This window comes from Grampus griseus (assembly GCF_964374135.1).
Source record: "Grampus griseus genome assembly, chromosome: 2".
NCBI lineage: Eukaryota > Metazoa > Chordata > Mammalia > Artiodactyla > Delphinidae > Grampus > Grampus griseus.
The window spans coordinates 164,449,386-164,475,192 of record NC_139018.1 but is presented as its reverse complement, the minus strand read 5'-3'; the positions used below and the strand labels follow the sequence as shown (position 1 = coordinate 164,475,192).

General features: G+C 40.1%; 1 protein-coding gene across 3 annotated transcripts in view; it reads right to left on the bottom strand.

The window, feature by feature from the left end:
* The window catches only part of ARMC3 (armadillo repeat containing 3), a gene marked incomplete at both ends in the record, with an annotated part of 98,795 nt that overhangs the window by 28,155 nt on the left and 44,833 nt on the right, over positions 1-25,807 (bottom strand). For all 3 annotated transcript variants that reach the window (XM_082649051.1, XM_082649052.1, XM_082649053.1), the window contains one exon: positions 725-974. In XM_082649051.1, coding sequence (XP_082505177.1) covers positions 725-974 — 250 coding nt within the window. The remainder of the gene's footprint in view (positions 1-724; positions 975-25,807) is intronic.

Sequence of the window (25,807 nt, the reverse complement as noted above, 5' to 3'; positions counted from 1 at the left end):
AGAGTGTGAGTAACCCATATTTATAATTTCAAGCATCATAGTAAAAGGCACACCTGAGTGTCCCCCACTCAGCTTAAGAAATGGTGCATTTCAATGACCTTGAACCCCCGTGTGCTCCTCTTCAAACACATCCACCCCCTTGATCCCCCAAGAGGCAACCAATTTCTTAAATTTGGGGTCAATAATTCTCTCACTTTTCTTTATAGTTTTATATGTATGTGCTAAACAACATATTGCTTTGCTTTGCGTATTTTTGAACATTATATAAATAGAATTCACACATCTGTTTTCTTCTGAACTTGACTTTGCTCAGCATTATGCTGGTTGAGATTCTTCTCTGTTGATGTCTGTAGCTACAGTTCATCCATTTTCACTGATGCAAGATTCTGTTTTATGAATATACCACAAATTTATGTATCCATTCTCTTAACAACCGGACAGTTGGTTTGTTTCCAGCTGTTGAGATGTTATAAACAATGCTTCCTGGTGCACAGAGACAAGAGAGTGTCTTAGGTATATACCTAGTTTTATACCTAGAATTGTCACATTATAGGGTACGCTCACCTTCTTTGCTGGGTGATGCTAATTTGTTTTCCAATGTGTTGCACCAGTTTTGAGGGACTTAAATGATGGGTAGGTTCAAATACTTGAAAATGTTTCAAATTACTGCACCAGTAGGTACGGACCAGAAGAAAGAGAAAAGGAAAGTGATGCAAATGCTCACCTCTGTCCGGGCCTCGACATCACACGCAGTTGCAGCAACGGTGAGAGCGGCTTTGCTCTGCACGACAGTGTTGGCAGAGTGCAGCGGGCTGAGCAGGGCATGCATGACGTCATGGCTCTGGATGCTCAGACGCAGAGACTCCTGCATGGCCATGTTCGTCAGCACCGTGGCGGCGTTGGCTATGGCTCCATCTCGTTTGCTGGACAGGGCGTTGATTAATGCATCGATACCATCACCTTCGGCAGCAGCGCTGGGTCAGTGAAGGAGAAATGAATGCCGTTCACCCCTGTTCAGTAAATGATGTTTGGAGCATACAACTAAGCTTATAAAACAAACGAGTGCCTAAAGACAATTTCAGAAAGAAATTAATTTATCTGGGCGATGAACCCGGAATTGAGGCTCTGGGGATTTAAATGGAGTCTGGGGGGTTATGAATGAATATAAATAATCCTTTTCCTATGTCTGCAGCTTTGGGTTATAGGAAAATGCATGACTGCTTCTTAGAAACCCTACTACAGCTATTCATCTTTTAACTCAGTGATACTTACAAGACCAGGAAATTCTATTCAAAGAAAGTCTATTAAAATATTCCTAACCAGTAAGAAAACAAAGGTTTAAATGGGAGGAATGAGTGAGCGTGGGAATTAAAAATTTTTCAGCTCATCTTCCCTCTTTTTAAGTGAGGCTGTTAACTGTAGGCAGACGTTAACACGTTTGAAGGCAGCAAATCATTTTGGGGGTGGATGTTGCTTTTACAAATTAAATATCAAGATAAAAGTCATGATATTGACAAGAATAATTTTAGTAATGTAGGCATATTCAGTTGTTAAATTTCCTATTTCTAGTATAAAAACGTTTTCCCACAATTAGAAATCCTAAACCTCCTTTTAAAAACACTGTACTTTCTATAGTCCTTGCTTTGTAATCACTCAAAAAGCTCGTAAAATAGTAAAAATTTTAAAAAAAGATCATTTTAAAGAGTGGAAGTTGATTTAATTATGTTCTTTAATGTTTGGAATTGCTTCAAATAAGAGATGTTTCAAGCAGTAAGATATATAGAGCATCCTGGTTTTAAAGGAAAACCCCAAATTATGTTAAAAATCCATCTAAATCATCATAGAAATAGAGTTAATCAAGACAATAAAAATACATTTGAGTCTTCAATAATACGAACATCTTTTTCTAGTTTATATTTGCAACTTTTAAAAAAATTTAGGATCACAGTAGTAACCAACACTGAAAAAAAGAAGTGAGGCTATGTAGTTTAGCCCATCACTCTGTATTCTGATGAGTTCAGTTTGGTTCTGTCACTTGAATTTGCTGGTTGTGAAGGAGAACTGACAGTGTCAAGAACAGAAGGTATCACAATTATTCATCAGAGAGCAGAATACACACACAACCTCAATAAGGAGACTGCTAGCTTTAGGTGAAAGGAAGCTGTAAATCAGGCACAAACCAGCTCTGAAGGAGAGTGAACAGCAGCCACTGGGCAGGAACGGAATGACTAGAGGCAACATCTCTGGAGAACGAAGGGCTCCTTCGTGTTGACCTTGAACGCACCTCCTACCCCCGGTTTATATAAATCCATGCAGAAAACACACCCTACTGATTGATACCAAATTAAAGTCAGCACTCAGTTCCGTGTTTCCCCTCCTGCAGTTCCTGGTGTCTGTTTAACCCTCTGTGGCATCTCCTAGTCTTTCTCTGGGATGGTGTCCCTTAAAACTAAAATTTGGTTAGATGACATATGACCAAAATTTGGGAGGAAGCCCAAGAAAAATATTGAGAGGAAGGAAGGCCCTGCATCTCACTATGGCAGCCTGAGGAACAGCATTTAATTTCCTTTCCTAGAGGATAAAATAAACACTCTTAAGATAATCTCACATTTACGTCTCTCTCCTATTATTAACTGACACGGTGGTCATTTGATTTTATGAATAAGGGAAAATTTGAAGGCTCTAATATATTAGTTCACCAGGAACTTCTCATACTCAACACTGAATTAAAAAAAAATGCCAGGAAGAATTTTTAATTATGCATATATTCAATTAATTAACATAAGCTTAAACCTTCTCAAAAAAAAATTCAAACCTTTGAATTATTTTTCATGCACTTGATGCAATCAGTTCCTTAAATCAAATACTCTATGTTTTTTTAATCATTATAAACACACCTTGGCTAAAATGCACGATTCCTTTGTCACTTAGTGGTTTTTATCTTTGACAATGTTCATTTTTTAACACATCTTGGAGAGTAAAGAAAAAGCACACAATGGAGGTATTTCAACGGCATCCATGATAGAAGCCAGAAATGCTTTAGGTAAATGCATACTAGTAAATTCTGAAAGGCTTTCTCTTTTGTGTGTATCAGGGAGTTTAGGGAAAATTTAAGTAAGTATGCAGGATCATACTCCATAGTTTTAGTTTCTCTAGTTTATGTAAAAATGAACAAACAAACCTGGGTCATGGAGACACAGGGATTTTCATCAAGTGTGTCTCTGCTCTCAGCCTTTCTGCTTGGATTTTGCTTCTCCCTTTCTCCTGTACGAAGGCATGTCTGGCCCTGGTTCATTTATACTCTACCTTCTGCTTTTTCTTTGCTTTTTATGGAGGCAGTAAAGGGAAGTACATAAAAACCTAGCTGTTTAAAAAAACCAAAGATTCTAGTACACAGTGGAATATAGCTTTTACTAAATTGAACATAACTGCCAGCACCGAAAGACAAATCATACAGGCACAGCTGGGAGAGCAACGTATATTGTATGTGCATATCTGCCCATAATTTGCTACATGCAGCTCTAAGTGCAAAAAGCATAATTGAGATTAACTTATGATATGAAAAATCAAGCTATTAGTCTTACTTTAAAAAAAAACTAATTTCAGTCATAGAAATAGAGTGCAGAATTTGTACTTTTTTTAAAAAAAAAAAGAATTGCATTAATTTTGTGCTTTCAAACCCAAGACATTCTGTCTTATTTTTCCCCAAGTCTAACATATACACAAGCTGAAGCCTATCCTATTTTTTTTTCCCTATCCTATTTTTAAGACACATTTTAGTCTCCTAGATGGTAGAGCATTATCCAAATGAATAGGAGGACAGAAGTCAAACTGCTTTGTTACAAAATCCAGAATTACAGGGCCATATATCATCACAGCAATCTGAAACTATTTTCTGATATTTACTATCATTAGTCTGCATCCGGCTGGAGTTTAATCAATTAGGAGTTTAATCAATTAAGAGTTTAAAATGTAAATTGAAACAGAAATTAACCAAACTACAAACCAAATATGGGAATGTATAAAAACATCTGTTTATGTCATTTGACATATGTAAATAGAAGTGAAGTTCGAATGTCATGTGTATCCAATCTGTTACCAAGTCCTGACTATTTCTCTCTTCCATATTTCTCAGAATGCTTCCTTTTCTCCATCTCCATCTCTCCCACTGAATCCAATTCAACATCCTGTATCTTGTGGATTGATATAAGTACTCTCCTAACAGGTTTCCCCTCATCCCCTCCAATCCTTTCTCCATCTTACAGCTTAAGTGATTTCTTACAAATAATTTTATTTCTCCCCTACTTAAAACTTCCACGGTTTGCCATTGTTCAGGATAAAGCCCCAAATTTCTCATGTGGCCTCTGAGGCCAAGCATGAGCTGACCCCACCTCCCTCACCAGCCCGTGCACCCCGCCACCTCTTCCTGTTGTCGTGTCCTAGGCCTTTCTGGCAACCTGCCATACGCCAGGCTCCGTCTCACCTTGGCGTGTGCCCACACTCTGGTCTCACTCCCAGCCGTCCCTTCCCCCGGATAATTCCCATTCATCTTGCCAAGTTTGGCACAAATGTCTCTTCCTCAAGGAAGCATTTCTTGACCCCCAAAACTAGGTTAGGTCTCTTTTTCACATGTCCTCAGAGCATTCGTTTGCTAAACGTATACATTTCCTTTTGTTTTAAAAAATGAGGTTTGGGCACAAGTGTTCACAGAGAAGAGTCACAATCTCGAAATATTATTTTACGGCGCCTGTTACGGAAAGGAATTCAGCACATAGTTTTTCATATTAAGTCCCCAAGCCCCACAGTTACAGCATGGGCACTAAGAGCACTAAGGAAAAGCTCAATTGCACAAATAGCGACTATTATGCTTCCCGGAAAGTACAGTGCTATTTCATGTCTGTGTGCCTTTGCACTCGTGCTCCCTTTGCCCCCAGATCCCTCCCGAACCTCTGCCTGAGGACCCCTCAAGGCCAGCTCACTCACCGCTTCCTGGGTGAGGTTACCCACGTCCATCACTGCCCCTCCTTATTAATCACCCCCTCCTCTGCCATGTCTACGCCTGGTGCCTACTTCTTAGGCAGCATGTGAGTCTTTTTATATCCCCAGTGCCGAGAAGATCGATATATTTTAATTGACTTGAATCAACTCAAGGGGAGTGATGAAAACCTCTGCTGGCGTCCAGAAGCGGAGAGGGAAAAGTACTTAGCTCAGTGTGAAGTTTGCAAGAAGGGGTGGGATCCAACAATATGGGGATCTCCGCTTGTATCACTTATAGCTGTTCTTAAAAGCAGTTTATTTCCTCCTCACGCCTCGGCTTCTCAGATTATATAGTGAAGTCATTTTCTTTTTAACTATTTTATTTATTTATTTATTTGGCTGCATTGGGTCTTCATTGCTGTGCGCGGGATTTCTCTAGTTGCAGCGAACAGGGGTTACTCTTCATTGCGGTGCGTGGGTTTCTCATTGTGGTGGCTTCTCTTGTTGCGGAGCACGGACTCTAGGTGTGCGGGCTTCAGTAGTTGTTGGTGCACGGGCTCAGTTGCTCCGTGGCATGTGGGATCTTCCCAGACCAGGGCTGGAACCTGTGTCTCCTGCATTGGCAGGCGGATTCTTAACCACTGCACCACCAAGGAAGTCCCCCCATGAAGTCATTTTTATACGAAGTTTAATAGATGAAATCTTGCACTTTAGACAATGTTTTTGGGATCCGTCCCTCTCATGTATCAAGGGATGTGGATATTCTTTCTCTGCAAACACAGTTTGTTTGGGTTGTGTCATCAGAGGACACGATTTGGTACCTCTCAGATTTTGCTGCTGTTTGGAGACTCACATTTAACTCATCTGCAAACGCTGGTTACATGAATCAAGGGTGACCTTGGGCCGCATAGAAAATCTGTTTAACAGAGCCCATATACAGGGGGATATGTGGAACCCGCTGGAACAGATGGTAATATTGGCAATCAGAACCTTGTTTGTTAACAGTGATTACAACCATTCCCACCAGCACGGCTTTTCATATGTCTCCGTGAGGTTTGTCACACCAAGGAAGACATATTGGTGGCAGACACGCTGCAAGTGGTGAAGAGAGGTGCATATGCAGCAGTGACTCAGTGTTGGCGAGTTTAATTGCAGGCTCCCGGCGAGTCTATACAGGTGCGAGGGGGGTGGGGTGCTGGCCATTATGATAAGCAGATCTCCTGGTTATCACAGCCGGATCTGGAATGCTGTGAACAGGATTCCTGACTCTCATCCCAGCCAGTTTTTCAAAGGTAATGACCCGAGAAGTCGAGGGTGTTAAATTGATCAGTTTCTGAGTCCCAAAGAACCATCACCCCGCAGCAGCCCCACAGTTGCAGATGACTAATATATGTGCCCCCCAACTCTGGCTGAACCCCAGGATTGACAAAAGTATCCAAGAGTATTGTCTCCTTTGAAAAAAGTATTATTTAAAGATGCTTATCCATAGTAAGGGAGAGAATCACAATTAGCTGCAGGCAAAAAGCTTAAAATGAAGAGTGTAAAGTAACACTATTATTAAAGTGAAACCCAGACATAGAAACAGATGTGGGAAGTTTTGCATCCTATAGCAAAATAAGAAAAAAATGCAAAAAAAATATTTAAAAGTATGTGAAACCAAATTGTTTCCATCATATCGATGTGTCCTAGCAGGTATGATTTGGGAACTTCCAGAACATGCTTTTATGCTACAGTTGCTGTGACATCATGATTTTTCAAGAGAAAACTGCTAATTGCAAAGAGATGAGCACATGCCAACCCAGCACCTCCACAGAGAGCATGCGGGCTTTTGTTACCAATTACGAGGCAGTCAGTCAAGGTGCAGGGAAATCAAATGTAATTTTCTTACAAGTGACGTGGAATCCTTACTGACCTATCTGTTCAGTCACGATACTTCACTTCCATACATGCCACCTTCTGTTTCAAAACGCTGGAATGCCTGCCAATAATTAACTAGCTGCCATCAGGAAAGAACAACTGTCTTCATTTTACATGGCTGACTTGTCTCCTGATAAAATAGGAATAATGGTCAAGGTGTTAGAACATTCATAATAAATGGCTTCTGCAGTTACCAAATGTTTCTGTTTAGCCTGGAAAGCAGTCTATTTACATAACTGGATATGACAAGGGCCACAATCCCAAAGTAATTAGAGATATCACGTTGTTGATTTTCTTAACTAAAAAAAATAAGGACGCTGAAATCTCTAATGTGATGGCACATAAACCCCCCTGGCCCTTGCCAGGACTACCCTCATCTCATCAGCTCTAATGTCAGAGAGACAGTCATTGACGAGCTGTGTCATTCCTGTGACCTCTTTCACAACGCTGGTGTCATGCCTGCCCCTCTCTATGACTTCGTGCTGTTTTATTTCATCTGTACTGTTATCACTTCTGAAATTACCTTAAAATTACTCGTGTGTTGTCTGTCTCCCTGTCCAAACTGTAGACTTCATGAAAGCAGTGTCATGGAACCATTGTCATGATCCCTACAGCCTAGAGCAGTACCTGGCACATAAAGAACACCCAAGTAACTGTGAAATAGTTACAAAAGAAACCAAAATTCACAGATAATAACTTCCTTAGCCTCTGGGATAAAATTACAAAAGTGGTAGAGTGACCCCATCTAGTTCCTAGTGAAAGGTATGTTCCAGGCTCCCTGTGATCCTGGGTCAAGGGTAATCGCTTAGACACACAAAATATAATAGATAATCCAGATTCACTTTTTTTAGAGTTAAGAAAGATAATATTTAGTGAGAGTAAGACTTGCTCAAGAAGCAAGTCAGTCAGCAGACACAGAATTAAAACCATGATGATCTGACTATCTTTTTTACAATTATCAGTCTCTTAAGCTTTAAAAAGTACTGTATTTTCTAGAAAAAAAAAGAACCAGAATCTATTTGGTTCACTTCATCATTCCTCAGGGAATGAGAAATAAGGGAGACCATTTTGATGTATAGCATAGTGGGAAATTCTTACTAACCATTGGATACATTTTTTCCTCTTTCACATTCTCTTATAAAGAGAATATAAGGAAGAGGAGGAAGAGAAGGGAAAACAGGGAAAGGAACCTGGAAGAAAGGAGGAAGGAGGAAGGAAGGAAAGGAGGGGATTGAAATTCAATTCTCCAAAGGTGCCTGCAGTCTGGAAGAATCCAAAAAGACCAGGAAGGCAAAGGGAAACATTTGGTTGGAAGATTTGCAGAAGCTCAAAGTCGCAGAGATAGTGAGCAAGAGGCAGAGAGAGAGAAAAGTCACGAGCTCCCTCTGGATGTACATAGCTGACTGCCTCGGTGTGAAGTGTCCATCCCACCTCTGTGAACTTGAGCAAAGACGGTGCCTGTATTTCCTCATCTGCAGAATGGATGTGATGATAATATTCCCTACCTCACAGGACTGCTTCAAGGATTTAGTGATACATTCCGTTTGGAGTACTTAGCCCAACGCCTGGCCACACAGGCCAGGTATCATCACCATCATCATCACTATCATCATCATTACCTTCACCATCACTATCAACATCATCACCGTCATCCACGCATACTCAGTGAGCCACAGGGGCAGAGATTTTCCTATATCCTGTCTCCATTTCTTGGATCATGGGAAAATAGGATCCTATATCCAAATTTGCATGTGTGTATGAAATTTTCATTTTTAGACAACTTTTCAGCTAGACGGTCAAATCTCCAACTCCTGCAGGGCTAGAGCAGAAGCAGTTTCCTCAAGCATCCCACCCAAGTCTCTTTGTTTAGGCAACAAATGAGTAATAAAGGCCATTTTCAGAGGGAAGAAAAATCAAGGAAAAGGATTAATATTGAAAAGTCAAAGACGAGTAAAAATGGATTTTATGTACGTTTTAAGCACTGCTTCAAATTTTAAGAGAAAAATCACACAATATAAAGGTATCCAAACTGTTTGATAATTTCCTCTTAAAATCAGTAACAGTGGAAATTAAACCTGAAGGATGTAGCAGCAAATTTAAAATAAGTTTATGCAAATGTTAGTCTCTGCTCTCTAGGTAATAAAAGCAGCATAGATAAGTTTCTAAATGAACATTTCATGGGATTCACCTAGCCTCACAAAACTTGTAGCCGACAAAATTCATACTGTTTGTGAAGGTCGACTAGGCATCAACTGACACAAAATGGGGGTATGGAATCAACTTGTTTTTATTGCAAAATCCAGCTTTTCATTCTATATATTCCTTCAAATCAGAGGCATCTATCAACACACAGCAGAGAAAGAATCTAGGCACTTAAGGGGGGTAGAAATGGAAAGTATCCACTCAGTAAACCTGGATGGAAATAAGGCAAGAATAATACTTAAATTGACCATGAAGATGCTTCCCATCTATTTTATCTATTAACTCAGAAGGCTTTTAAAATAATGAAGAACACTTTAAATAAAGTTCTTTGAGGTATCATACTGAATACAAAAGTTTGAAACATCCTTACTACAAAACTGAACTTTCTAAAAGGAAACTAACTCAAGTTTTCTTGCAGGATTCTCATATTGTGAGCATTCTAATTCAAAGGAGGCAGCATCTGACAACAAAGTGATATGTCAGAATTTTAAAACAAAATAATCTTTTCTGTTATATAAAGTCAAGAGCAAAAATTCAACTCTAGAGTAAGTACCTAACAACAAGATTAATTTATGTCAGTTAAGTGTATTATATTTATCCTATATGGTTATATAGCACAGCCGATATTCAGTCATCAGGACAATTAATGTGTCAAAATATTCTGAAATGACTTCACCTTAAAAAGAGACGAAGACAAGCATCTATTAACACACAGTTAGCAGTAGAATACTATCTCTTTAAAAGCACCACAATGGAATGCTTTCCAGATCACAATCTTTCAGTAATGTTTTAAAATATTATTTTAGACACAGTGAAGAGTATTTCAAATTAAATTAATGTGCGTTTTCACTAAAATACAGAACAAACCTTCTATTACCTTTTTTGCCCCTCCCCCAACTTCTTCCTAAACTGCCACTAGGGGTCAGTATGAAGACACAGTTCCTCCACTGTTAGAAGGAATATGGAACTCTGAAAACATTTTCCCTGTGAAAAACCCTAACAAAGACAATAACCGCAGAACTTTAGCATTATCAAGTCCAACCCATACACCACGTCTGTAACATGAGTTTTCATTTTTCCCGAGACTGCATTTTAATGTTGTAAATCACAGTGTATTATTTCTATAGTCAGTGTTTCTTTGATAAAAATAAAGTACTGTAAGCGACAAGATCACTTATTCTAAGTGAATCTGCATATTGGCCAAGAAGTATGATCTAGAACGGATGTTAAAGTTTATTCTCAAATGGTGATGGTACACATCTCTAGCCATCTCTAGAGATGTATCCCATCTCTTCCTGTAGAGGAATGGAGATGCGGAAGTGAATCTTGTGATGTTTTGCCAGCTTTGAGAGGTGGTTTTTTCCCTCCTTCAAAATGACCATCATCATTCACTGCACTACAGCCTCAAGTACACAGGAAAATATAGGCAATTTTAAGGAACAGCACTAGTCTATACTTAAGTCTACAGAATAAAAGGAATTAAAATATTTGTAAAAATAAATATACATGTATACTAACTTCCACTAACTCTATTTAATGGGGTGGGAATTTAAAAAAGCTTTGAAAAGTGCTTTGTACGCACACTAGAGAGATTTAACATTCCAAGAACTCACTCAAGGTCAGGCCTTTCCCTAACAATACTGAATGGATAGGGAGTTGGGTCACTGTGAATAAGTGAAGTGCTGTCTTTTCTTGCAAGTTCTGTATGTGGAATATCTTTCAAAATTTTTCTCTACACATTACATGGCTTTCTTAGGCATAGTACCCCATGAATAATTCTACTAGGTATTAAAATTATTCAGTAAATGCTTTATTTCTATGTTAGTGAAGAGAAATATTAATACTGATAATACAAAATGACACGTCATCCATGTAGAATGAGGACGCTGAAAAGTTCCCAAAGCACTCAAAATGCACATCCATATAATTTAGGGGCATTCTGTCTCTTTCTGGAGTCCCCTTGGGGCATAATCCTTACTCATCTCCCTCATTTCCTTTATTGTGGTCCTGACTGTAGGTTACATGATGGCAGGATGGTCCCCAGGGAAGAGTTCTTTGTCTCTGGTATTGTGGAAGCAAGCGGTGGCCCAGCAATCAATCAAAAAAATTTTTTTTTAAGTAACCACTATATGTGCTGCCATTTAAAACTTCCTTGAGTCACTGCTGTTGTGGGAAGTCAAGAAGGGGTATTAAAAACAAAAAGTAACGGAGCACCTACTGAACGCTGGCAGAAGACCTCAGACCTCCCAAAAGGCAAGGAACCCCCCACGTACCTGGTTAGGGCAAAAGAAAAAACTAAACAGAGACAAAAGGATAGGGACGGGTCCTGCACCAGCGGGAGAGAGCTCTGAAGGAGGAAAAGTGTCCACACACTAGGAAGCCCCTTCGCCGGTGGAGACTTCGGGAGGCGGAGTGGAGGAACTTGGGAGCCGCGGAGGAGAGCACAGCAACAGGGGTGCGGAGGGCAAAGCGGACAGATTCCAGCGCAAAGGATCGGGCCGACCGGCACTCACCAGCCGAGAGGCTTGTCTGCTCGCCCGCCGGGGTGGGCGGGACTGGGAGCTGAGGCTCGGGCTTCGGTCGGAGCTCCGGGAGAGGACTGAGGTTGGCGGCGTGAACACAGCCTGCAGGGCGTTAGTGCACCGCGGCTAGCCGGGAGAGAGTCCGGGGAAAAGTCTGGACCTGCCGAAGAGGCAAGAGACTTTTACGTCCCTCTTTGTTTCTTGGGGCACGAGGAGAGGGGATTAAGAGTGCTGCTTGAGAGAGCACCAGGGACGGGCGCGAGCCGCGGCTAAAAGGGCGGAGCCCAGAGACAGACAAGAGACGCTAAGGCCGCTGCTGCCGCCACCAGGAGGCCTGTGTGCGAACACAGGTCACTAGCCACACGCCCTTCCGGGGAGCCTGTGCAGCCCGCCACTGCCAGGGTCCCGGGATCCAGGGACAACTTCCCCGGGAAAACGCACGGCGCACCTCAGGCTGCAACGTCACGCCGGCCTCTGCCGCCGCAGGCCCGCCCCACACTCCATGACCCTCCCTACCCCCCGGCCTGAGTGAGCCAGAGCCTCCGAATCAGCGGCTCCTTTAACCCCATCCTGTCTGAGCAAAGAACAGACGCCCTCCGGCGACCTACACGCACAGGCGGGGCCAAATCCAAAGCTGAGCCCCTGGGAACTGTGAGAACAAAGAAGAGAAAGGGAAATCTCTCCCAGCAACCTCAGAAGCAGAGGATTAAACCTCCACAATCAACTTGATATACCCTGCATCTGTGGAATACCTGAATAGACAACGAATCATCCCAAATTAAGGAGCCCTGTGGATGAAAGGCTCTTGGTGCTGCAGCCAGGAGTCAGCGCTGTGCCTCTGAGGTGGGAGAGCCAACTTCAGGACACTGGTCCACAAGAGGCCTCCCAGCTGCACATAATATCAAACAGCAAAAATCTCCGAGAGATCTCCATCTCAACGCCAGCACCCAGCTTCACTCAACGACCAGCAAGCTACAGTGCTGGACATCCTATGCCAAACAACTAGCAAGACAGGAACACAACCCCACCCATTAGCAGAGAGGCTGCCCAAAATCATAATAAGTCTACAGACACCCCAAAACACACCACCAGACGTGGACCTACCCACCAGAAAGACAAGATCCAGCCTCATCCACCAGAACACAGGCACTAGTACCCTCCACCAGGAAGCCTACACAACCCACTGAACCAACCTTGGCCACTGGGGACTGACACAAAAAACAACAGGAACTACGAACCTTCAGCCTGCAAAAAAGGAGACCCCAAACACAGTAAGATAAGCAAAATGAAAAGACAGAAAAACACACAGCAGATGAAGGAGCAAGATAAAAACCCACCAGACCTAACAAATGAAGAGGAAATAGGCAGTCTACCTGAAAAAGAATTCAATATAATGATAGTAAGGTTGATCCGAAATCTTGGAGATACAATGGACAATAGAATGGACAAAATGCAAGAATCAGTTAACAAGGACCTAGAAGAACTAAAGATGAAACAAGCAACGATGAACAACACGATAAATGAAATTAAAAGTACTCTAGATGGGATCAATAGCAGAATAACTGAGGCAGAAGAACGGATAAGTGACCTGGAAGATAAAATAGTGGAAATAACTACTGCAGAGCAGAATAAAGAAAAAAGAATGAAAAGAACTGAGGACAGTCTCAGAGACCTCTGGGACAACATTAAATGCACCAACATTCGAATTATAGGGGTTCCAGAAGAAGAAGAGAAAAAGAAAGGGACTGAGAAAATATTTGAAGAGATTATAGTTGAAAACTTCCCTAATATGGGAAAGGAAATAGTTAATCAAGTCCAGGAAGCACAGAGAGTCCCATACAGGATAAATCCAAGGAGAAATACGCCAAGACACATATTAATCAAACTGTCAAAAGTTAAATACAAAGAAAACATATTAAAAGCAGCAAGGGAAAAACAACACATAACACACAAGGGAATCCCCATAAGGTTAACAGCTGATCTTTCAGCAGAAACTCTGCAAGCCAGAAGGGAGTGGCAGGACATATTGAAAGTGTTGAAGGAGAAAAACCTGCAACCAAGATTACTCTACCCAGCAAGGATCTCATTCAGATTTGATGGAGAAATTAAAACCTTTACAGACAAGCAAAAGCTGAGAGAGTTCAGCACCACCAAACCAGCTCTACAACAACTGCTACAGGAACTTCTCTAGGCAAGAAACACAAAAGAAGGAAAAGACCTACAATAACGAACCCAAAACAATTAAGAAAATGGGAATGGGAACACACATATCGATAATTACCTTAAATGTAAATGGACTAAATGCTCCCACCAAAAGACACAGATTGGCTGAATGGATACAAAAACAAGACCCATATATTTGCTGTCTACAAGAGACCCACTTCAGACCTAGAGACACATACAGACTGAAAGTAAGGGGATGGAAAAAGGTATTTCATGCAAATGGAAACCAAAAGAAAGCTGGAGTAGCAATTCTCATATCAGACAAAATAGACTTTAAAACAAAGACTATTACAAGAGACAAAGAAGGACACTACATAATGATCAAGGGATCGATCCAAGAGGAAGATATAACAATTGTAAATATTTATGCACCCAACATAGGTGCACCTCAATACATAAGGCAAATACTGACAACCATAAAAGGGGAAATCGACAGTAACACATTCATAGTAGGGGACTTTAACACCCCACTTTCACCAATGGACAGATCATCCAAAATGAAAATAAATAAGGAAACACAAGCTTTAAATGATACGTTAAACGAGATGGAGTTAATTGATATTTATAGGACATTCCATCCAAAAACAACAGAATACACATTTTTCTCAAGTGCTCATGGAACATTCTCCAGGATAGATCATATCTTGGGTCACAAATCAAGCCTTGGTAAATTTAAGAAAATTGAAATTGTATCAAGTATCTTTTCCGACCACAACGCTATGAGGCTAGATATCAATTACAGGAAAAGATCTGTAAAAAATACAAACACATGGAGGCTAAACAATACACTACTTAATAACGAAGTGATCACTGAAGAAATCAAAGAGGAAATCAAAAAATACCTAGAAACAAATGACAATGGAGACACGACGACTCAAAATCTATGGGATGCAGCAAAAGCAGTTCTAAGAGGGAAGTTTATAGCAATACAATCTTACCTTAAGAAACAGGAAACATCTCGAATAAACAACCTAACCTTGCACCTAAAGCAATTAGAGAAAGAAGAACAAAAAAACCCCAAAGTTAGCAGGAGGAAAGAAATCATAAAAATCAGATCAGAAATAAATGAAAAAGAAATGAAGGAAACGATAGCAAAGATCAATAAAACTAAAAGCTGGTTCTTTGAAAGGATAAACAAAATTGATAAACCATTAGCCAGACTCATCAAGAAAAAAAGGGAGAAGACTCAAATCAATAGAATTAGAAATGAAAAAGGAGAAGTAACAACTGACACTGCAGAAATACAAAAGATCATGAGAGATTACTACAAGCAACTCTATGCCAATAAAATGGACAACCTGGAAGAAATGGACAAATTCTTAGAAAGGCACAACCTGCCAAGACTGAATCAGGAAGAAATAGAAAATATGAACAGACCAATCACAAGCACTGAAATTGAAACTGTGATTAAAAATCTTCCAACAAGCAAAAGCCCAGGACCAGATGGCTTCACAGGCGAATTCTATCAAACATTTAGAGAAGAGCTATCACCTATCCTTCTCAGACTCTTCCAAAATATAGCAGAGGGAGGAACACTCCCCAACTCATTCTACGAGGCCACCATCACCCTGATACCAAAACCAGACAAGGATGTCACAAAGAAAGAAAACTACAGGCCAATATCACTGATGAACATAGATGCAAAGATCCTCAACAAAATACTAGCAAACAGAATCCAACAGCACATTAAACGGATCATACACCATGATCAAGTGGGGTTTATTCCAGGAATGCAAGGATTCTTCAATATACGCAAATCAATCAACGTGATACACCATATTAACAAATTGAAGGAGAAAAACCATATGATCATCTCAATAGATGCAGAGAAAGCTTTTGACAAAATTCAACACCAATTTATGATAAAAACCCTGCAGAAAGTAGGCATAGAGGGAACTTTCCTCAACATAATAAAGGCCATATATGACAAACCCACAGCCAACATCGTCCTCAAGGGTGAAAAACTGAAAGCATTTCCACTAAGATCAGGAACAAGACAAGGTTGCCCACTCTCACCACTCTTATTCAACATAGTTTTGGAAGTTTTAGCCACAGCAATCAGAGAAGAAAAGGAAATAAAAGGAATCCAAATCGGAAAAGAAGAAGTAAAGCTGTCACTGTTTGCAGATGACATGATACTATACATAGAGAATCCTAAAGATGCTACCAGAAAACTACTAGAGCTAATCAATGAATTTGGTAAAGTAGCAGGATACAAAATTAATGCACAGAAATCTCTGGCATTCCTATACACTAAGGATGAAAAATCTGAAAGTGAAATCAAGAAAACACTCCCATTTACCATTGCAACAAAAAGAATAAAATACCTAGGAATAAACCTGCCTAAGGAGACAAAAGACCTGTATGCAGAAAATTATAAGACACTGATGAAAGAAATTAAAGATGATACAAATAGATGGAGAGATATACCATGTTCTTGGATTGGAAAAATCAACATTGTGAAAATGACTCTACTACCCAAAGCAATCTACAGATTCAATGCAATCCCTATGAAACTACCACTGGCATTTTTCACAGAACTAGAACAAAAAATTTCACAATTTGTATGGAAACACAAAAGACCCCGAATAGCCAAAGCAATCTTGAGAACGAAAAATGGAACTGGAGGAATCAGGCTTCCTGACTTCAGACTATACTACAAAGCTACAGTAATCAAGACAGTATGGTACTGGCACAAAAACAGAAATATAGATCAATGGAACAGGATAGAAAGCCCAGAGATAAACCCACGCACATATGGTCACCTTATCTTTGACAAAGGAGGCAGAAATGTACAGTGGAGAAAGGACAGCCTCTTCAATAAGTGGTGCTGGGAAAACTGGACAGCTACATGTAAAAGTATGAGATTAGATCACTCCCTAACACCATACACAAAAATAAGCTCAAAATGGATTAAAGACCTAAATGTAAGGCCAGAAACTATCCAACTCTTAGAGGAAAACATAGGCAGAACACTCTATGACATAAATCACAGCAAGGTCCTTTTTGACCCACCTCCTAGGGAAATGGAAATAAAAACAAAAGTAAACAAATGGGACCTAATGAAACTTAAAAGCTTTTGCGCAGCAAAGGAAACCATAAAGAAGACCAAAAGACAACCCTCAGAATGGGAGAAAATATTTGCAAATGAAGCAACTGATAAAGGATTAATCTCCAAAATTTATAAGCAGCTCATGCAGCTTAATAACAAAAAAACAAACAACCCAATCCAAAAATGGGCAGAAGACCTAAATAGACATTTCTCCAAAGAAGATATACAGACTGCCAACAAACACATGAAAGAATGCTCAACATCACTAATCATTAGAGAAATGCAAATGAAAACTACAATGAGATATCATCTCACACCAGTCAGAATGGCCATCATCAAAAAATCTACAAACAATAAATGCTGGAGAGGGTGTGGAGAAAAGGGAACCCTCTTACACTGTTGGTGGGAATGTAAATTGATACAGCCACTGTGGAGAACAGTATGGAGGTTCCTTAAAAAGCTACAAATAGAACTACCATATGACCCAGCAATCCCACTACTGGGCATATACCCTGAGAAGACCAAAATTCAAAAAGAGTCATGTACCAAAATGTTCGTTGCAGCTCTATTTACAATAGCCCGGAGATGGAAACAACCTAAGTGTCCATCATCGGATGAATGGATAAAGAAGAAGTGGCACATATATACAATGGAATATTACTCAGCCATAAAAAGAGACGAAATTGAGCTATTTGTAATGAGGTGGATGGACCTAGAGTCTGTCATGCAGAGTGAAGTAAGTCAGAAAGAGAGAGACAAATACCGTGTGCTAACACATATATATGGAATTTAAGAAAAAAAAATGTCATGAAAAACCTAGGGGTGAAACAGGAATAAAGACACAGACTTACTAGAGAATGGACTTGAGGCTATGGGGAGGGGGAAGGGTAAACGGTGACAAAGCGATAAAGAGGCATGGACATATATACACTACCAAACGTAAGGTAGACAGCTAGTGGGAGGCAGTCGCATAGCACAGGGAGATCAGCTCGGTGCTTTGTGACCGCCTGGAAGGGTGGGATAGGGAGGGTGGGAGGGAGGGAGACGCAAGCGGGAAGAGATATGGGAATATATGTATATATATAACTGATTCATTTTGTTGTGAAGCTGAAACTAACATACAATTGTAAAGCAATTATACTCCAATAAAGATGTTAAAAAAATAAATAAATAAAAAATAAAAAATAAAAAAAAAAAACAAAAACAAAAAGTAAGGGCTTCCCTGGTGGCGCAGTGGTTGGGAGTCCGCCTGCCGATGCAGGGGACATGGGTTCGTGCCCTGGTCCGGGAGGATCCCACATGCCGCGGAGCGGCTGGGCCTGTGAGCCATGGCCGCTGAGCCTGCGCGTCCAGAGCCTGTGCTCCGCAACGGGAGAGGCCACAACAGTGAGAGGCCCACGTACCGCAAAAAAAAAAAAAAAAAAAAGTTAAAAAAATAAGAAAGAGGAGATTTAAGGAAATCGCCCAGTTCTTTATGGAGAGAACATGAAGTAAGTATGAAGAATCAGAGTGAGTTAGTATGATCCATGTGTAGACAACAGAGACCTGATTACTTTCTATATCAAAATCACAGTTTTGACTTACTTCTCTATAGGTATTAAAATAATTGTATTGTAAATAATTATTTATTGAATGAAAGATTTAAAAAATTTTATATAGTGCTTTACAATTTCCCAAAGTTTCACACACGTGACTTCATATAAACCCATGATAACCCTTTTTTCTCCACCCCTATATTGCCCACGCCCACAAGTGGTAACCACTAGTTTTTTCTTTTTATCTGTGAGTCTGCTTTTTTTTCTTAATATTTTTTGTATTTTTAAAAATTTTTAAATTTTATTTATTTTTTTATACAGCAGGTTCTTATTAGTCATCAATTTTATACACATCAGTGGATACATGTCAATCCCAGTCGCCCAGTTCAGCACACCACCATCCCCACCCCCCGCGGCTTTCCCCCCTTGGTGTCCATACGTTTGTTCTCTACATCTGTGTCTCACCTTCTGCCCTGCAAACCGGTTCATCTGTACCATTTTTCTAGGTTCCACATACATGCGTTAATATACGATATTTGTTTTTCTCTTTCTGATTTACTTCACTCTGTATGACAGTCTCTAGATTCATCCACGTCTCAATGAATGACTCACTTTCTTTCCTTTTTATGGCTAATATTCCATTGTATATATGTACCACATCTTCTTTATCCATTTGTCTGTCGATGGGCATTGAGGTTGCTTCCATGACCTGGCTATTGTAAATAGTGCTGCAATGAACCTAGGGGTGCATGTGTCTTTCTTTTTTTATTTTTTTATTTTTTTATTTTTTTTTAACATCTTTATTGGGGTATAATTGCTTTACAATGGTGTGCTAGTTTCTGCCCCATAACAAAGTGAATCAGTCATACATAAACATATGTTCCCATATGTCTTCCCTCCTGCGTCTCCCTCCCTCCCACCCTCCCTATCCCACCCCTCCAGGCTGTCACAAAGCACCGAGCCAATATCCCTGTGCCATGCGGCTGCTTCCCACTAGCTATCTACCTTACTACGTTTGTTAGTGTGTATATGCCCATGACTCTCCCTCGCCCTGTCACAGCTCACCCTTCCCCCTCCCCATAACCTCAAGTCCGTTCTCTAGGAGGTCTGTGTCTTTATTCCTGCTTTACCCCTAGGTTCTTCATGACATTTTTTTTCTTAAATTCCATATATATGTGTTAGCATACGGTATTTGTCTTTTTCTTTCTGACTTACTTCACTCTGTATGACAGACTCTAGGTCTATCCACCTCATTACAAATAGCTCAATTTCGTCTCTTTTTATGGCTGAGTAATATTCCATTGTATATATGTGCCACATCTTCTTTATCCATTCATCCGATGATGGGCACTTAGGTTGTTTCCATCTCTGGGCTATTGTAAATAGAGCTGCAATGAACATTTTGGTACATGACTCTTTTTGAATTTTGGTTTTCTCAGGGTATATGCCCAGTAGTGGGATTGCTGGGTCATATGGTAGTTCTATTTGTAGTTTTTTAAGGAACCTCCATACTGTTCTCCATAGTGGCTGAACCAATTCACATTCCCACCAGCAGTGCAAGAGTGTTCCCTTTTCTCCACACCCTCTCCAGCATTTATTGTTTCTAGATTTTTTGATGATGGCCATTCTGACTGGTGTGAGATGATATCTCATTGTAGTTTTGATTTGCATTTCTCTAATGATTAATGATGTTGAGCATTCTTTCATGTGTTTGTTGGCAGTCTGTATATCTTCTTTGGAGAAATGTCTATTTAGGTCTTCTGCCCATTTTTGGATTGGGTTGTTTGTTTGTTATTGAGCTGCATGAGCTGCTTGTAAATTTTGGAGATTAATCCTTTGTCGGTTGCTTCATTTGCAAATATTTTCTCCCAGCATGTGTCTTTCTGAATTATGGTTTTCTCTGGGTATATGCCCAGTAGTGGGATTGCTGGATCATATGGTAATTCTATTTTTAGTTTTTTAAGGAACCTCCATACTGTTCTCCATAGTGGCTGTATCAATTTACATTCCCACCAACAGTGCAAGAGGGCTCCCTTTTCTCCATACCCTCTCCAGCATTTGTTGTTTGTAGATTTTCTGATGATGCCCATTCTAACTGGTGTGAGGTGATACCTCATTGTAGTTTTGATTTGCATTCCTCTAATAATTAGTGATGTGAGCAGCTTTTCATGTGCCTCTTGGCCATCTGTATGTCTTCTTTGGAGAAATGTCTATTTAGGTCTTCTGCCCATTTTTGGATTGGGTTGTTTGTTTCTTTAATATTGAGCTGCATGAGCTGTTTATATATTTTGGAGATTAATCCTTTGTCCATTGATTCGTTTGCAAATATTTTCTCCCATTCCGAGGGTTGTCTTTTCGTCTTGTTTATGGTTTCCTTTGCTGTGCAAAAGCTTTGAAGTTTCATTAGGTCCCATTTGTTTATTTTTGTTTTTATTTCCATTACTCTAGCAGGTTTATCAAAAAAGATCTTGCTGTGATTTATGTCAAAGGGTGTTCTCGCTATGTTTTCCTCTAAGAGTTTTATAGTATCCAGTCTTACATTTAGGTCTCGAATCCATTTTGAGTTTACTTTTGTATATGGTGTTAGGGAGTGTTCTAATTTCATTCTTTTACATGTAGCTGTCCAGTTTTGCCAGCACCACATATTGAAGAGACTGTCTTTTCTCCATTGTATATTCTTGCCTCCTTTGTCATAGATTAGTTGACCATAGGTGCGTGGGTTTATCTCTGGGCTTTCTATCCTGTTCCATTGATCTATGTTTCTGTTTTTATGCCAGTACCATATTGTCTTGATTACTGTAGCTTTGTAGTGTAGTTTGAAGTCAGGGAGTCTGATTCCTCCGGCTCTGTTTTTTTCCCTCAAGACTGCTTTTGCTATTCAGCGTCTTTTGTGTCTCCAAAATTTTAAGATTATTTGTTCTAGTTCCGTAAAAAATGCCATTAGTAATGTGATAGGGATTGCGTTGAATCTGTAGATTGCTTTGGGTAGTATAGTCATTTTCACAATATTGATTCTTCCAATCCAAGAACATGGTATATCTCTCCATCTGTTGGTATCATCTTTAACTTCTTTCATCAGTGTCTTATGGTCTTCTGCATACAGGTCTTTTGTCTCCTTAGGTAGGTTTATTCCTAGGTATTTTATTCTTTTTGTTGCAGTGGTAAATGGGAGTGTTTTCTTGATTTCACTTTCAGATTTTTCATCCTTCGTGTATAGGAATGCCAGAGATTTCTGTGCATTAATTTTGTATCCTGCTACTTTACCAAATTCATTGATTAGCTCTAGTAGTTTTCTGGTGGCATTTTTAGGATTCTCTGTGTATAGTATCATGTCATCTGCAAACAGTGACAGTTTTACTTCTTCTTTTCCAATTTGTATTCCTTTTATTTCTTTTTCTTCTCCGATTGCCACGGCTAGGACTTCCAAAACTATGTTGAATAATAGCGGTGAGAGTGGACATCCTTGTCTTGTTCCTGATCGTAGAGGAAATGCTTTCATTTATTCACTATTGAGAATAATGTTTGAGGTGGGTTTGTCATATATGGCCTTTATCATGTTGAGGTAGGTTCCCCCTATGCCCACTTTCTGGAGAGTTTTTATCATAAATGGGTGTTGAATTTTGTCAAAAGCTTTTTCTGCATTTATTGAGATGATCATATGGTTTTTATTCTTCAGTTTGTTAATATGGTGTATCACATTGATTGATTTGCGTAAATTGAAGAATCCTTGCATCCCTGGGATAAATCCCACTTGATCGTGGTGTATGATCCTTTTAATGTGTTGTTGGATTCTGTTTGCTAGTATTTTGTTGAGGATTTTTGCATCTATATTCATCAGTGATATTTGTCTGTAATTTTCTTTTTTTGTTGTATCTTTGTCTGGTTTTGGTATCAGGGTGATGGTGGCCTCATAGAATGAGTTTGGGAGTGTTCCTTCCTCTGCAATTTTTTGGAAGACTTTGAGAAGGATGGGTGTTCATTCTTCTCTAAAAGTTTGATAGAATTCACCTGTGAAACCATCTGGTCCTGGACTTTTGTTTGTTGAAAGATTTTTTCTTTTTTTTTCTTTTTTTTTTTTTTTTTGCGGTATGTGGGCCGCTCGCTGTTGTGGCCTCTCCCGTTGCGGAGCACAGGCTCCAGACACGCAGGCTCAGCAGCCATGGCTCACGGGCCCCCAGCTGCTCCGCGGCATGTGGGATCTTCCTGGACCGGGTCACGAACCAGTGTCCCCTGCATCGGCAGGCGGACTCTCAACCACCGTGCCACCAGGGAAGCCCTGTTGGAAGATTTTTAATCACAGTTTGAATTTCATTACTTGTGATTGGTCTGTTCATATTTTCTATTTCTTCCTGGTTCAGTCTTGGAAGGTTATACCTTTCTAAGCATTTGTCCATTTCTTCCAGGTTGTCCATTTTATTGGAATACAGTTGCTTGTAGTAGTCTCTTAGGATGCTTTGTATTTCTGCGGTGTCTGTTGTAACTTCTCCTTTTTCATTTCTAATTTTATTGATTTAAGTCCTCTCCCTCTTTTTCTTGATGAGTCTGGCTAATGGTTTATCAATTTTATTTATCTTCTCAAAGACCCAGCTTTTAGTTTTATTGATCTTTGCTACTGTTTTCTTTGTTTCTATTTCATTTATTTCTGCTCTGATCTTTATGATTTCTTTCCTTCTGCTAACTTTGGGTTTTGTTTGTTCTTCTTTCTCTGGGTCCTTCAGGTGTAAGTTTAGATTGTTTATTTGAGATTTTTCTTGTTTCTTGAGGTTGGCTTGTATTGCTATAAACTTCCCTCTTAGAACTGCTTTTGCTGCATCCCATAGGTTTTGGATCGTCATGTTTTCATTGTCATTTGTCTGTAGGTATTTTTTGATTTCCTCTTTGATTTCTTCAGTGATCTCTTGGTTATTTAGTAACGTATTGTTTAGCCTTCATGTGTTTGTGTTTTTAATGTTTTTTTCCCTGTAATTCATTTCTAATCTCATAGTGTTGTGGTCAGAAAAGACGCTTGATATGATTTCAATTTTCTTAAATTTACTGAGGCTTGATATGTGACCCAAGATGTGATCTATCCTGGAGAATGTTCTGTGCACACTTGAGAAGAAAGTGTAATCTGCTGTTTTTGGATGGAATGTCCTATAAATATCAATTAAATCTATCTGGTCTATTGTGTCATTTAAAGCTTCTGTTTCCTTATTTTTTTCATTTTGGATGATCTGTCTGTTGGTGTAAGTGAGGTGTTGAAGTCCCCCATTATTATTGTGTTACTGTCGATTTCCTCTTTTATAGCTGTTAGCAGTTGCCTTATGTACTGAGGTGCTCCTATGTTGGGTGCATATATATTTATAATTGCTATATCTTCTTCTTGGATTGATCCCTTAATCATTATGTAGTGTCCTTCCTTGTCTCTTGTAACATTCTTTATTTTAGAGTCTATTTTATCTGATATGAGTATTGCTACTCCAGCTTTCTTTTGATTTCCATTTGCATGGAATATCTTCTTCCATCCTCTCACTTTCAGTCTGTATGTGTCTCTAGGTCTGAAGTGGGTCTCTTATAGACAGCATATATATGGGTCTTGTTTTTGTATCCATTCAGCAAGCCTGTGTCTTTTGGTTGGAGCATTTAATCCATTCACGTTTAAGGTAATTATAGATATGTATGTTCCTATGACCATATTCTTAATCGTTTTGGGTTTGTTTTTGTAGGTCCTTTTCTTCTCTTGTGTTTCCCACTTAGAGAAGTTCCTTTAGCATTTGTTGTAGAGATGGTTTGGTGGTGCTGAATTCCCTTAGCTTTTGCTTGTCTGTAAAGGTTTTGATTTCTCCATGGAATCTGAATGAGATTGTTGAAGGTAGAGTAATCTTGGTTGTAGGTTCTTCCCTTTCATCACTTTAAGTATATCATGCCACTCCCTTCTGGCTTGTAGAGTTTCTGCTGAGAAATCAGCTGTTAACCTGATGGGAGTTCCCTTGTATGTTATTTGTCATTTTTCCCTTGCTGCTTTCAGTAATTTTTCTTTGTTTTTAATTTTTGCCTATTTGTTTACTATGTGTCTTGGTGTGTTTCTCCTTGGGTTTATCCTGTATGGGACTCGCTGCGCTTCCTGGACTTGGGTGGCTATTTCCTTTCCCATGTTAGGGAAATTTTCGACTGTAATCTTTTCAAATATTTTCTTAGGTCCTTTCTCTCTCTCTTCTCCTTCTGGGACCCCTACAATGCGAATGGTGTTGCATTTAATGTTGTCCCAGAGGTCTCTTAGGCTGTATTCATTTCTTTTCATTCTTTTTTCTTTATTCTGTTCCACAGCAGTGAATTCCACCATTCTGTCTTCCAGGTCACTTATCAGTTCTTCCGCCTCAGTTATTCTGCTATTGATTTCTTCTAGTGTAGTTTTCATTTCAGTTATTATATTGTTCATCTCTGTTTGTTTGTCCTTTAATTCTTCTAGGTCTTTGTTAAACATTTCTTGCATCTTCTCAATCTTTGCCTCCATTCTTTTTCCGAGGTCCTGGATCATCTTCACTATCATTATTCTGAATTCTTTTTCTGGAAGGTTGCCTATCTCCACTTCATTTAGTTGTTTTTCTGGGGTTTTATCTTTTTCCTTCCTCTGGTACATAGCTCTGTGCCTTTTCATCTTGTCTATCTTTCTGTGAATGTGGTTTTTGTTCCACAGGCTGCAGGATTGTAGTTCTTCGTGCTTCTGCTGTCTGCCTTCTGGTGGATGGGCTACCTAAGAGGCTTATGTAAGTTTCCTGATGGGAGGGACTGGTGGTGGGTAGGGCTGACTGTTGCTCTGGTGGGAAGAGCTCAGTAAAACTATAATCCACTTGTCTCCTGATGGGTGGGGCTGGGTTCCCTCCCTGTTGGTTGTTTGGCCTGGGGCGACCCAACACTGGAGCCTACCTGGACACTTTGGTGGGGCTAATGACAGACTCTGGGAGGGCTCAGGGCAAGGAGTACTTACCAGAACTTCTGCTGCCAGTGTCCTTGTCCCTACAGTGAGCCACAGGCACCCCCTGCCTCTGCAGGAGTCCCTCCAACACTAGCAGGTAGGTCTGGTTCAGTCTCCTTTGGGGTCACTGCTCCTTCCCCTGGGTCCCGATACGCATACTACTTTGTGTGTGCCCTCCAAGAGTGGAGTCTCTGTTTTCCCAGGTCCTGTCGAAATCCTGCAGTCAAATCCTACTAGGCTTCAAACTCTGATTCTCTAGTAATTCTCTTCCCGTTGCTGGACCCCCAGGTTGGGAAGCCTGACGTGGGGCTCAGAACCTTCACTCCAGTGGGTGGACTTTTGTTGTATAAGTGTTCTCCAGTTTGTGAGTTAACCATCCAGCAATTTTGGGAGTTGATTTTACTGTGATTGTGCCCCTCCTACC